General features: G+C 45.4%; 1 protein-coding gene across 36 annotated transcripts in view; it reads right to left on the bottom strand.

Moving 5' to 3' along the window:
* LOC119160802 (bromodomain-containing protein 3) overlaps positions 1-14,876 on the bottom strand; it is a 329,355-nt gene that overhangs the window by 136,689 nt on the left and 177,790 nt on the right. For all 36 annotated transcript variants that reach the window (XM_075881428.1, XM_075881432.1, XM_075881431.1 and 33 more), the window contains one exon: positions 8,802-9,291. In XM_075881428.1, the coding sequence (XP_075737543.1) occupies positions 8,802-9,291 (490 nt within the window). The remainder of the gene's footprint in view (positions 1-8,801; positions 9,292-14,876) is intronic.

Raw genomic sequence — 14,876 nt, 5'->3', positions numbered from 1 at the left:
TGGGGACCGAGTTGTGCAGGTACATAGTAGTGTAGCCGATTTAGTCTCGTGATCACAAAGCTTTGCACACGTCATGCTGAGTATTGTCAGCTCTGCACACGTGCCACACAAGCACCTGCAAAACAAACTCTCCGCTAGTAGCAGCCGCCGTGATGCTTTGCCGGTATGTACGGAGCAGAAGTCCGGAGGTCACTCAGCTGAGTACAAATCTGGTGTTACATCACTAGAACTTTTGTTGCCCGTTCCCGCAGAGTTAGGTATGTGTTGGACGCGCTCGTAATAGGTCTCGATGAGGAGAATGAGCATTTAGGTACACTTGGGAAGTGACTTAAAATATGTTCTTAAATACACACGGTGCTAGCATTAGCCTTGAAATTTGATGGAACCATTCCATCAAAAGTGTCAGCTTGTGCAGAGTTGACACTCGCAGCACGTTGCTCAACAATTAAGAAGTAACAACTGGGACAGTGATTAATTTACACTCATCCTGAAAATACATGTGTGTTCTTTTCTAGCACCGTTGTTCGTTTGTTTAAGCAGCACGCTTCCAGTGTCGAGCTATGACAGTCAATCATTAGCACAAGTCCTGTAGAGCGGCGCATTGCATGTATGGGGTTGCTTGCCCTTCTTCGTGTGACATTCTTTATTGCTGTCACACTCACTGCTTCACCCTCATCAGAAACTAACTTTTTTTTTTTTCACATGCTTCTTCGCAAAATGGGACCATGTGCACCCACGCTGCATTACTGCTTCAGAAATAGGGAGTTTGACAGGTTCACACAGCGATGTACCACATTTAGGAGGTCGCAATGTCGATATGAGAGTGCAAAAAAGGATGGCGAAAAATTCCAGGACTTTAAACTTCAAGGATGGCAAAAAATTCCAGAACTTTAAAGGGCCTTGAAAATGCATTTTTGAAATTGAAGGATATTCATGGATTTCAAGGACCAGTACGAACCCTGAATGTGGGAGATTCATAAAGCCAAGGAGTAGGGATGGTAAAAAGAACAAAAAAAAAAGCAACTGATGCACAATTTTTTTTATTTTAGGGCGGCAGAAATGTCGTTCGCTGCTCCAAATGAGCGTCAGTAACTTTTTACAGACGTCCGCTGCTCCAAATGAGCGTCAGTAACTTTTTTAGACGTCAGTGATCATAGTAGTACTCAATTATGCTCTGTATACACGCATGAGAAACTGAACAAAATACGATGTGTCCCATGACAGGGTGTCTACCAATTACATTTTTCCAAATTCCCTGACTTTTCCAGGTTTTCCATGACCATTTCAAGCAAATTCCATGACCGGTACGTCTGCTTGGAAGAAACTGCGCACTGGAAAACAAACTCCTGAGCGGTAAAAAGAAATTATGAGGCGCTCATATAAAATGGAAACCATGCTGCTTTATTGCATTCCCTTGTCTGAAAGCATTTTTTACAATAAATAAAATATTCAAAGACACAATAATTGTCCCTCGACAAACAGAAAAGCTTGTTTACTTGCATCGGCAATGCCCTCACTGTTTCAAGGATTCAATCTCTTGCTGCAGCATGGAGACCTGAAGCTGTGCGTCTTCCATCAGTTTTTGCTTCTTTGATTCAAGCTCTTTCACAAGAGCCGCAGTCCTCTTCTTTTTCCTTTCAGCATCCAATACGTCCAACCGTTCCTTCTTTTTCCTCTCCAGGTCTTCCTTCCATTTGATGTTGGAACTTCGAACCATGTCTATCATCTTGTCTGTTACGTCAACTTCTGCAACACCACCTGCTGCAGACACCTCATCGTACACTAACCTTTGTGCTACAAGTGACTCCTCCTTCATATTTTCCACAAGACATTCCTTGTTCACTGAAAATCCCCGCTCCACGGAAGAATTTCCATGTGAAAGGCACAGCACAATCTTCACAAACAGCAGTAGCTCTTCATGAGAACTTGCACAGAGTTCCACCCACAGCTTCTCCAAGCGCTCTCTTGCACGATCAAATTTTCGCAAACGCACTTGTGCAGTGCTGTTCGAGCACACTTGTACATATGATCTACTTGCTCTCTCTCCTTGTAGGCCTGTAAGGCGCCCATGCTCTATAAGTACTTCAAGTGCAATGTTTAGCTGCTTCTGGCCAGCTTCCACAGAAGCGGCACAAACTGCTGAGTTTAAGCAACTGGCCCCCCTTGTCAGCTTGTATTTCAGAGGTGATCTTTCGATTATCTTTGCTGAACAGGCCTTAATAAATAAGATGCATTCTTTTTTGACACTTACCACCGCTGTGTGAGATGGTTTAGTGATCTTTCGCAACTCACTTTTGGCGGCAAGGCCTATGTCAAAGGCAGCTATACCAATGATGTTGTTTGGGTTCTCCAGATCAATTTTTATCAGTTTTGAAAATGTGCCTGCAGCATCCAGCTTTTCCTTTAGCCGATTCGTCCCAGCAGTGACCGCAACAGGCCGTCCAGTGCTGTTGCAAGAAAGGGTAGCATCAGCTTTTCTGTCTGAAACTCAGCCAAAAATGGCTCCAATTCTTCTGAAACTGAAAGCATAAAGGCCAGCTTTACTGGCAGCATCTCGTCTTTCACAGTCGTCTCGACATGAGCATAGCTGCCACACGCTGGAAGTTTCTTTTCTTTCTTGACATGCTCAACATATTTGACCACATTTGGGAGGACTTGCAGTGCCCTAGCAAGAGCCTTGCCATTTTCCAGCCAGCGCACTGAGCAAAACTTTAGCGGAAACAGTATGCTCCCTGTGAAATTGACATAGTCGGCTCGGCGTGCAGGGACGTTTTTGAACAAATTGTACAAGCTTCTAAGAAACACTACTGTGTTCCACTTTGTCACATTGTGGCCTGTTTTAACTGCACCACTCACAACGTGCAGTCCGCAGCTTCCAATGTCCACAATATTCTGATTTCCATCAGACGCAGAAAACTCTTGCTTCAACGACTTCAACAACTTCAAATTGACGTTTGGACCATCCATCGAAAGTTGAAGTATTTTTGCCGGCTCAATGTTCTCAGTGGCCCTTTTGAAAGCGGCAGCTAAGTCTTCTGCTTCTGCGCGAGTGTGTCCTAAAAAACAGGACGTCAGGTAGCGGGTTTTGACAACGTCGTCAGCTGGGTCCCAAAACCTGATCAAAACGTCCATTTGCTCTTTCTGAGCAATTTTGTTCAGGGACTCGTCAAAAGCCACGACCACGTGTGGGACACTATGCAGCTTTGATAGCAGCCTGTTTCGGAAGTATGGGGCTATACCGTAACAAATTGTATAGCCAACTTTGTCCTTACCAAGTTGCAACTTCTTCGCGACGTCGCACGTGGGGAACATGATGGGAAAAAGCGCCGCTGACGCTGCTGCTGAACGAAACGATCCATGGGTCGCTATAGTGTTCAGACACTAAACAACTTCTGCTTTCGTGACACATTTTTTGACCAGAAACCCATTCAAAGATGCCTTCCCGTCAGGCGCGACGGCCACCGGTTTAGCAGGCACGCTTTCAGCACTCGTGCTTGGCACAGTCGATACACATTCACTCGTAGTCGTAGCAGTCATGGAACACGGCAAGTTGGGTCCAGCACCGAAAAACGCGCGGATGTGTGTCTGGGAAGCACTTTGCACAATGCTCACAGCAGTTAGGTGTTTCTTGCTCACAGCGTGACTGGAGACAGCAGCGATGCCCATATTGCTAAGCGAGAAAGTCTTCTGGCATGCTGCACAGTGAGCCTTACTTATATTGTAACGGTGTTGAAGGACTCGGGGTATAATAAAACGTATTTATTAAAGGGCGAACCTGTGCCCACAAATCAAAGGGACTATGGTCGTAGCACGTTACAGCAGAACGGCAAGATGTCTTCTTCTTCTACTTCTTCAAGAAGAGTCCCAAGCGCGTGGCACACATCAGCAGGGGCCAGCTGGGTTCTCGTGCTATCATCATCGTCTCTGCGCAACACTAGACGGCGCCCATGTATGTCTCTGTGCGCGTGGTGATGGGCGCGTTGTTTGAATGCAGGCACTATGTCGTGGCATAATCCCCCTCCTCACACGCATCGTCCCGATGCGTCAGGCAATGAATAGATTCGTGGTATGCGTAGGCGTCACTGGTCTTCCGGTGATCTCTCATAGTACGGCTTCATCCGGACTACATGTACAACCTCTGTAGGGTTGCGGCGTTTTGAGCTCCCGTGTATAGCGGATCTGACTTGGTAAGTTACATCGCTTACACGATGGAGTACTTCGTAAAGGCCCGAAGTAGTGGCTAAAAAGTTTTTCAGAAAGTCCGCGGCGACGCACTGGGGTCCATATCCATACTTTGTCACCTGGTTGAAAATGCGCTTCGGTACGACGCTGATTGTACCGATAGGAGTCGATACGTTGTTGGCGGCGTATTCTGTATCTCGCCATCTGTCGTGCTTCCTCGGCTCTTTGCAGGAAGTCGTCTAGGCCAGGTGGATTGCTGCTTTCATCATTCAGTGGTAACATGGCATCCAGTGGAGTGGTGACTCTTCGGCCGAATACAAGTTCAAATGGTGTCACTCGCGTTGTTTCTTGAACGGCTGTATTATATGCGAACGTGATGTAGGGCAATATTTCATCCCACGGTTTATGTTCGACGTCAATATACATTGAAAGCATATCAGTCAGAGTTCTGTTCAAGCGCTCCGTTAGGCCATTTGTTTGAGAATGGTATGCTGTAGTTCTTCTCTGGTCTGTGTGGGTCATTCGCATCAGACATTTCATTAGGTCTGCAGTAAAAGCTGGGCCACGATCTGTAATTACCACGCTGGGTGCACCATGTCTGAGGACTATGTTGTTAATGAAAAACTTGGCAACTATATCGTTCGGCACTGCTCTAATCCATGAGGCGTGCTCGGATATTTCCGCGTTCACCCAATCAGGGTTAAACGAACACTTCTTCGCAAGAGGCATAGCAACTCGCTGCATGCTCACGGCATCACAAGAAGAATGGCAATATGGCTGCAGCCCAGGCATCTTGATATGTGGATCGGATTGGATTGGATCCGATCTGGATTACCATATTTGCTCTACTACTGTTTTTGTATCCCAGTCCAATTTACGCACCTGTAAACTACACATTTCAGTAAAAAAATAATTACGACTCGCATATTCTGTGCACCTTGCCCTCTGCTGATGGCACTTCCAGCCTAACCAGAAAACCCTCAAGCCGAGCCGAGATCGCGGCCAAGACAAACATGCACAATTTTATGCGCGTGAGTAACGTTGTACTCGGAAAGTAGAAGCGCCAGCTATGCACTGCTTTTTTTTAACTATGCTTCTGCTTAGCTGTTCTGTGTGGTTTAAGGAGCGATTTTTAAAGCTTTGATTAATGCTAATGAATATTTTCGTGACAATCTGAAAGACTACAGTCAGTTTCCATGACCTGGCCGGATTTTTCAGAAATTCCCTGACTTTTCCCTGACTTTTCCAGGCGTGTTCAAATTCCCTGACTTTTCCAGGTTTTCCAGGTTTTCCAGGTTGGTAGACACCCTGCATGACCAACGCTAACAGCCCCATCCAAACCATATCCCACTTTTCAGCGGGAAACTCGTGTACTGCGACGAAGAAGGCTTAAGCACCGTTTTGTGCGGACTTGAACAAGGCGCAATTTTCAAACTGCAACACCCCCCGACCACCACTTTTCTGTTTTTGTTTTTTTGCGGTGGGATTAGGCTTAGGGCACAATTTCTAGGCGCACTTTATCAAGAAATAAAGTAACAATGGTGCGCACCCACAAGGTCCGGCAGTGGATATCTGCCGCCAGGACGGCGCAACGTCAAGCCAGAGAAGTGTTATGTTGCTTATTACTAAGGCAACCACCGTGGCAGCTGATGAAGCAGCGTGTTGAACTTGTTCGCGCACGGAGAACGCGGCATACATTACAGACGCTTCTTTTTGCACCACGTTTTCCGACTAGGAAATGCATATTTCTCGCAAAGCGTAGGTAGCTAGGGCAACGCATCACACGCACGCGCACGCACGCACACACACACACACACACACACACACACACACACACACACACACACACACACACGCATATTTATTATCAAAGATTTGTCTTCCAGCCGATTGGTATCTGCTGTGGTCAGCAGACCGATGGGCGCGAGGCATTGATACTTATACTTTATCTCGTAAATCGCGTCTCGCGAGTGTCCTCAACTAACGAGTATATAACTTAAGGGGGGGCATGGGTCTTAGAAGGCCAAAAATCGCAAAAAAAAAATCGACTTTTTGAAGGTGACATTTTTTGGAAACTGTACCTATTTTCACACCTATCTGAGTGAGAAGTTTCTAGCTTTTCGCGTCATTATTTCTGGCACAAAATCAATTCATAACATCCCTATGAGATGAATGTGAGCGCAAACTGACGCCAAAATTGCGCTTTTTCCGCCCCAAACTGCTGCCGTTTCACACGAGCTATCGTGTTCATCTTGGTCTCGTTTGGAAGGGTCGTTCTTCATCTTCAATTTCCCGCCACCGCTGGCTCGCCTTGCTCATTGGTTTTTTAGCAAAAACGCGTCATCATGAAGCACTAGCGCGTGATTATATAGGCTGCTTGGGGCACGTGACAAAACCTAGGCATCCGTTTGGCCAAGAGGCGCTTTCGGCGTCTGCTTCACCATCGTGACGCGCACGGACATGAGCCATTTTGTCATGGTGCTACTGGCTGCCTGCGGCAGTAAAGTTCCGCGCTATAGTAATTTCTGAAGCGGGTGTGGCGGCCGTTCGCTCGCTGTGAACTTCAGAAGGAGCCCCGCTATGGCTCAGGACAATAAGGATAACGAACTCGACGCGGTCAACGGCAGTCACCGATGTAGGCCTAACTCACGTACGAGCCCGTTGTTTGCCAACAACGTTACTGAGAATGGCTGTGTTTTGCAGCCTCATCAGTTGGAGGGCGGCAAGTAAAAAGTCTTATCGCTAAACGCGCCGATGCCGCGGTTCCCCCCGCCTGACGAAAGGACCTTGAACTGCGCGACGGGTTGTCAAGAGTGGAGTACGCTGTGCGTCGGCGAACAACAGGAAGTCAATCCGTTCGCGGGGAAAATGCTCGCCGTCCCCGCAATAGAGGCTACTGGCAACTGGTAGACTGCTTTTAATGCCGTGTTCCCAACATTGTCGCGATCTCCGCTCGAAAATGCGGCAAGTCTTACGTGAAAAGGAAACTAGCACCTCGGCACTCGCGTAGCCTCGAAACTGATGAGCGAGGGAGCAACTTTGGTTCGCGACATTTACGGGTAACTCATTCTGGACAAGCCGGAAAACATCGCCGTGTCATTCGACGTATCGCGGATGACGCACGCACATTTGTCGCACATCGCCGTCACTACAGTTAACGAACTGATAAGCGGCCTCGCAGCAGACGAGCACACGGCGGCAACTTGCTACAGGACTAGAAGAAACTACAGGCTCGTGCAAACAATCAGTCCTATTACATTCCCGGTGCATATTAACTGACTAAAAGTATGTGTGCCACGATATTTCTTCCCTCGGAACGGCGAAATAAACTTTTAATAGCATTATTCTTGAAGCACAGATTTTGACCACTTTCTTTTGCTTGTTCGGTAAAAGTGGACCTAGGACAGCTAGAGCTGTAATTGTTTTTGCACAATGTAGCTAAATGTGCACAAAAAACAATGCTGGAAGCCTATTTTTATTGGGCAGCTTCAATTTTTATTTTAAGATAAAAATTTTTGCATCTGGTTACATGCATTGAACTATGCTGTAATGCAATGCAATGAAGTGTGCTGTAATTCGAGAAATACTCGTTCAATTTTCGATCACCTTGCAGCGTTGCACTCCTTAGGTTTTATAGCATTCATTTATATGTCAATGGCCATGTAATTCTAAGTACATACATTTTTACAGTTAAAAATGTTGGAATTCTATGTTTTCTTGATTTTCTCAAAATGGCAATTTTGCACACACTGCATGAAAATTACTGCAATATATCGGAAACTATTACAGATAGCAGAATATTTTTTTTGCAGCATAAAGCTATGTTTGAAGCACACAACATAGGAAGCAGATTTTGATTTATCTTGATGCAAATTTTTTAAACTAGTCTTTTGTGTGACCACAATGACCACATTGAGAGCTGTGAAGTTTAGTGTACTGTAAAGTAAGAAGCAATGCCCCAATCAAAGTAGTGCTTCCTATGTTGTATGTCTTATGCTTTCTACTGTCAATCCCTATGTCATTTATAAATTTTTGACGGGTGGTTATTTTTTCATTGTGATAAGAACAATAGATATTGTTATCTTGATTATTTAATTAACTAATGAAGCTACAGAAAAGATCACTATATTTTAGGAATTGGGAGAACAAACTAAGTAAACGTGCTAACTTTTGTCACATTTGGTTCATAAAATTAATGAGAGAGCCCCAAGACCTATGTCCCCCCTTAAACTATGGTTTAGGGTTAAGGTCTGCATGCTTGGTTTGATTTATCACTGAAATTAGCGCACCCGACATAATTTTTGAGGGGGGTCGGGCATTTTGGTGCAATTTCAGCAATTGTCATTGTTTTGGCGCAGCTCGGAGCAACAATGGGGAATTCTATCAAATCAGCACAGCTGTTGTACCCCTGCATGCTCCCGTCTTTCTTTGGCTCATTAACTACAGTAATCATGCATGATTTGTGGCCCATGGCACATTCTTTGGTTCAGTGCATGCAAGGAAGAGCACGCTGCTAAACAGAGGGCAAATGGATCAATGGAAAAAAACAGGGCTTGCCAGAGCAAGAACAGCTGGTGGATCTTAACAGGGCCTACGTAGTCAAAATGGGGTGCACTCACCGGGTAGCTTGTTGATGTCAAGGCTCAGCTGACGTTTCTCATCATACGACATCGGCTTAGCATTGTCCTCGTCCTCACTGTCGAAGGCCGGCAGGCTTTTGCTCTTTTTGGACGATTTGCTGTTTGAGCGCTGGCGCTTCTGCTGGCCCCCGCCAGACTTGGTGCCACCCGTGGTGGGCCCTGCTGTCACTGCGGCAGCAGCACCCGCCGTCGCCATGGCCGTCGCCCCCTTTGCCCCCTTGGCCCCCTTGGAGACCTTGGGTGTCTTGGCGATCGCCACAGGCGTGGTGGGTGTCGTGCCCAAGGCAACTTCCAAAGTAGGAGGTGCCGTGGCCGCCGGCAGCTCGGCCTCCATCTTGATCTCCTTGGTTTCAACCACATCACCCACCACTGCACCCTTGTCCCTCTTGGCCTTCTTCTTCTTCTTTTTCTTGTCCTTCTTGCGACTCTCTGCTGCCAGAAGACTGATCTGCTCAGTCACCTTGCGCAGCTGCATCGACAAAAGATGACAGTATGGAGTCGATGCACCAACAAAGCTCCACTTTCTCGCACCCCGATTCATCAGAAACGCACAGATCATGCCTGGTGGTAGAAATCACCAGCTCAGATGACACGCAAATGCTTTTCATCACTTGCAATAATTGTATGGCCTATACACATCTCAGAAGTCCCATTCAGTGACTATTCAGAATCTATACGGAAGCAAGTTAAAGGGCTGATGTCATATGTTCAAGTAGAACTTGACATGTTATGAACATTAGGAAACTCATCACTTCTATTTACCCACGAACTTCTTGAGAGAGAAAACAGTCAATATAGCAACAATCATAACTTTTTCTAATAAAAATACTGAAGTCTATATATTAGAGTATCGCAAAATAGCTTTTCTTGCTATAGCGTGGCATAGTAAAATGTTAGTGAAGTGAATCCCTCGTGGTAACAAAAATTATCTCTATCATCAGTAGTTCTTATCACCACAATCCATGGGAAATTAGTAAACAACAAAAAAGGCCTACATTCTTATTCCTTGTTTGTCAGAGCTATAGCAACATGACGAACAGCTTTGAATGATTTCCAGCCATTCTAAAACGTCTATGATCATACTTGTACAGTTAACGTCTGATTTCTCGAATGCCTGAAATTCTAGACATGCCCAATTTCCCAGACGAATCTGTGGCATCGTGAAGTGCGCCATAGATTCACGATACTAAATGTCCTGAAATTCTGGACTTTATAGCTTTCGCCATCTGATTTTCTAGATTTCTTTACTGTTAACCGCAGACTTAAAGTCAACATGGACGCCATCATTTTGCTTTATTTTCGGACCCTCGAACCCACCATGCCGCGGCTGTTGCACCGTTGTATCGAAAATGCCATAATCCAGTGGAGGCCAATCTGTTGCCAGCCATAGCATAGGCTGCATGGTGCTGTGCAGCCTATGCTCTGACACCAAGAAAAGCTACGCTGTTGACCTATGGTCTGCCGTCAGCATGCTTGCAGACTCGAAGAAGGTTACGCAACAGACCCTCGATTTTTTCATCACACCAGCTTCATACTGAATGCTAAGAGGGCGGTCTTGCCTGGAGTGGACAGCGCATTGCGACGAACTTTCACCTACTGACGTTGCCTTCAACGATCTGCTCATTGACGGTGTTTTGCTTCCAGCCGGGATAACACTAGGGAGCTTCGCCGATGCCGATAAAAGAATGCTGATAAAGACTGAGCAGTGAGCGGAATTGACCGATGACAAAATAATCCATCAAACTACGGAGGATTCCGACTGCGCCGACGCCGAGATCGAACAGGCTGCACCTACAGAGCCAACAACCTCGGCGTCAACGCAAGCACCAACACTGTCATCGGTGCACAGAGACAGTATAACAACTGAAATTGAGGCAGCCATCATCACAAGAGAGTGGAACGCCATGCAAACGAAAATAAGCTTTTTTTTTTTTTTTTGCAGAAGTGTTTACAAATGCGGTAGCGCAGGCCACATTGGATTTTTTTTCTTTTCTTTTGGCTCTTTTCAGAGCCGCCTAAATGATGCATTTGCTGAATTGCAATGAGAACACTGTACTCCTGCTTCGACGGTCTCTGTCAGCGAAAAAATACCTATTAAAAGGTGCGTTTTCGCTTCAATTCGGCTTTCCGATGTGCCCGATTTTCCAGACGTTTTTGCAGTCCCTTGAGGATCTGGGAAGTTGTACGCCGACTGTACTCATTAAATATACAGCACAAGCAAGTGTGTTATCAAAGGGAGCCTGCAAAACTTTTCACAGCATGTTCAGAAAACACTGCCTGTCGATCAAGGCTACCAAGAACACACAAGCCTAACATCATTATGAGACACATGGCCTGGAATTCACCATTAATTCTCACTCAGCTAGAAGTTCTCTTTTTTTTTATGCAGTCTACTCCCGATAATTCAAAGTTGCTTAATTGGAATTTTCGGTTAAATAGAAGTCAACACGTGGTCCTATCAATTTTGCATGCACGCCTATACAAAAAAAAATGCTGGATAAGTCCAAAGTTAGAAGCCAGTAATCTCAGTTAATTAGAAGTTTTTCAGTCGAGAGCCTCGGTGCAACTTTAAATTTCCAATCAATTTTTTTTTTTTTTTTCATGTGCCAAGACCACCGAGAAAACTGTCGAACCACGCTCTTGTTGCCATTGCCACTGCCCGCCGAGATTTATGAAGTGGCCATCTCATTTAGTCGACGCCGGAGCGCCACAATGATCACATAAGCACACTAGGTCTTCCATTATAATATGCCAAGTGCTTCAGCTGCACGCTGGATTGCAACAGCGGGACTCAACGCTGGCGGAAAATAACGCTCAAACACACCGCTGTGTGTGTTTGTGTGCGTGTTCCTCTCTGTCCGCATCCAGTTCAAACATAGGCTGTTCAAATGCAGAATAACAATACCAACTAGCCCGCCAATACAGTGTGGGTCGAGTCCACGCATGTTTTCACAGCTAATTGTGAGTGTTATGGTGGCGATGTTGAATAACGCTGGGGTGGAAGTGCTGCGCCAACGGTACCATTCTGCGCAAATCTGACTTGCTGTGCCAAACTGTGCCTGAACAGCCATTTGCGCGTGCAACACCCAATTTAGTCAAGTTTTATTATCGACCGAGCAACACACGTGGGCTACACGAATGACGCAACTGCGACCATATCAAGTTAGCTCGGTCACGTCGTATTTCTGTTCATGCACAAAACTTTCGCCCCGTGAACAGAATGCACGAATCAAGTTAAGGCGACGTTTGTGTGTACACCTCATTATGTGCGACTACATATGTTATGACAGCAAATTATTTTCGTGAGACCATAAAAACCGCATTGGTGTTGCAAAAAAAAAAAAAAAAAAAAACTCGCCACACCATTGCTGAGCAAACGCCGAGCACCGCGTGCACTCTGCGATGGAGACCGTCGAATTATAGAACTGAAAAAAATTAAAATCAGTTTCACCGGCGTAGTAATGACTGCAATAGCAACAATTTTTAATGTTGTAATGGGAACGCCACAGGCGCTCCTTTTTATTTTTCTTACCAAACTATCACGCGTGTAACGCTGCGTTGTGCAAACCGCGTCCGAATGACTGGGAACCATCTAGATGATCTTACAACCTTCGGATGAGATTACGCGCCCAACGATGAGCTTGTTCTGGAAACTACACTGCTGTTAACACGATTACGCTGGAATATTAGATGGCATGAGTATAAAGGCTGACGCACTTCGCTTACTGGTAGATCATCGACGGCCCACGCTCTATGTTCGCTGCTATAAGTCTGCAGCATGTATTGCCTGCTCGAGTGACGTTTTGTTTTCCGGGCATAGGTTCGCACAAATAAAAGTTCACCCATAAAAACAGCGACTACTGCCTTCGTCAACTACACGACCAATCACGACCTCGTGACAATACAAAGGCTGTCAGCTACTCTTTTGGACCCGACATCGCGACACTCTACAAAATGCTTGTGTTGTAAGAGATTAAGTATACGGCCGCTCCAGGGAGAAATCACACAATCTCTTCCCACACCGCCACGATGATATAGTAGCTAAGGTACTCTGCTGCTGACACGCAGGTCGTGGGATCGATTCCTGGCTGCAGAGGCTGCATTTTCAATGGAGGCGAAAATGCTGTAGGCTGGTCTGCTCTGATTTGAGTGCACGTTAAAGAACCCCAGGTGGTCAAAATTTCTGGAGCCCTCCACTACGGCATATCTCATATTGATATGGTGGTTTGGGACGTTAAACCACACATATCATCACAATCTTTTTCCCGTTGAGAGCTCACAATGTAGAACGGTTTATGAGCCATACGCTGATGCACACTGATAGAGCACTCTCCAGCTATCGCAACCAAACCCTTAGAATCAAAGTTCACAGCTGCTGCTTGAGCGACCCCCCCCCCCCCCCTTTCCCTCGCGTCTTTTCATGGTCGTTCGAGATGGGCGGCGTGTTTCCTCTCTGCTGGAGCATTTGACGGCAAGTCTAAACACGTGGCGGGATGCTACCGCGCATGCCCTCCGAGCGACAGAGACTGACCGCGTCATTCAATATCTGCTTGAGCAGTGCCCATGCAACACCCCAGCTTGCACAATTTTACGAGCGGATCGAAGTCACGATGCGCGAGGAATTATACCAACTGTAGTTTACGCAAAACACGGCAGCGACGGCCAAAACCCATCGAGTGTCCATACAATTCCTATCAAAATAAAATGTTTTTTTTTTTACTTAATTGACTAGAAATCTTATTTAAATCATTCTTGCGGTTCCCATGTCGGCTGTGGCACTTCAATGACCAGAACATCAGTTTTTTAAATTCATTTTTATAGAGCCTGATTGCTTTAGTACAAAGATTACTTTTATTTTATTAGATTATCTCTAGTGTTAATTTGCTGTTCCTGTTGGATGCGTTGTTTTAATCACATCTTGAACATTCAAACATTTTAAAATCAATTTTTTTTCATTCGTCTCTAGGTATAATAGCTGCCCGGAGAGCCGCTTATGTTATTTCTTTGAGTTGCTGTGCTTTTAAGTTTGATGTTGTTAAGTTTAATATATATCAATATGGTGTACGTCTGGTCGCTTGATCAGCATTGCTTGCTGAAACTTATCGTGTTTACCAGAAAACAAGAATTCTAATTAACGATGGTGAGTGACTTGAGAAATCTTTTCCAAAACTAAATTTCGATGCTCCAGAACACACCTTTTGGTGCTCCAGAGCTGCTTCATAAGACTGAAACCCGTTTCCACCCCTGATAATGGCAACTCCTCACCACTATGGAACTCTTGAACTGGCGACGAAAGTTGAACGTCTTGAAAGATGACCAGGGAGGCACCGCCAAACAATACATTGCACGAAAGTATGGTGTTAATCCTAACTCGCTGTCTAATTTCCTCAAACGCAAACAGGTGAACTCGACGACGGTAGCTTTGGGGTAATTCTTAGTGGACGAACCGCCACCGATGTCTACTGATGTTGCTCCGGGTTTCGCTCTTGCATCGCGTTTTATTTTTTGTTGAAGATAATGCGAAAAATGCACCTCAACATGTGTAGTGCTTGGAAAACTTGCTAGCCACCGCCAGGTTCGGCAAGAAAAGATGACAGGCTATTGTCTTAGAGAACTGTGAGGTTTGAAGCAATCAAAGTGCAGTGTTTTGTGCATTTTGCTTAATTGGGAGTTTGTTTATTCTGAAGTTTTTGGCGGTTCCCGTGAACTTAGTATTCACAGAAGTGGACTGTACAAATAATGCCATATGCCTAAATTCACAACCACTAGTTGATTTGAACATCATGAGCTGCATTATTGCCATAACCACCACGTGCCTACATGCACAATCACACTGCTAGTTGAGTGTTTAAGAACACGACGTGTGCGCGTGACGTAACATCTTTCCCTTGTGTCATCCCTCCTTTTTTGATGAGAGTACAGAAAGCAATTATAGCATGCGACACACCTCTGCCAATTTCCTTGTACACGATAAGATACCAAAAATGTTTGAGGTCGCCCATTTATGAGGCAATAAACTTCTAATGAACCCATTTTATGGTTACTTGAACGAGT

Source organism: Rhipicephalus microplus, chromosome X, assembly GCF_043290135.1.
Source record: "Rhipicephalus microplus isolate Deutch F79 chromosome X, USDA_Rmic, whole genome shotgun sequence".
NCBI classification, from domain to species: Eukaryota; Metazoa; Arthropoda; class Arachnida; order Ixodida; family Ixodidae; genus Rhipicephalus; species Rhipicephalus microplus.
The sequence above is the reverse complement of the archived record's forward strand: the minus strand, read 5'-3'. Positions and strand labels throughout refer to the sequence as shown.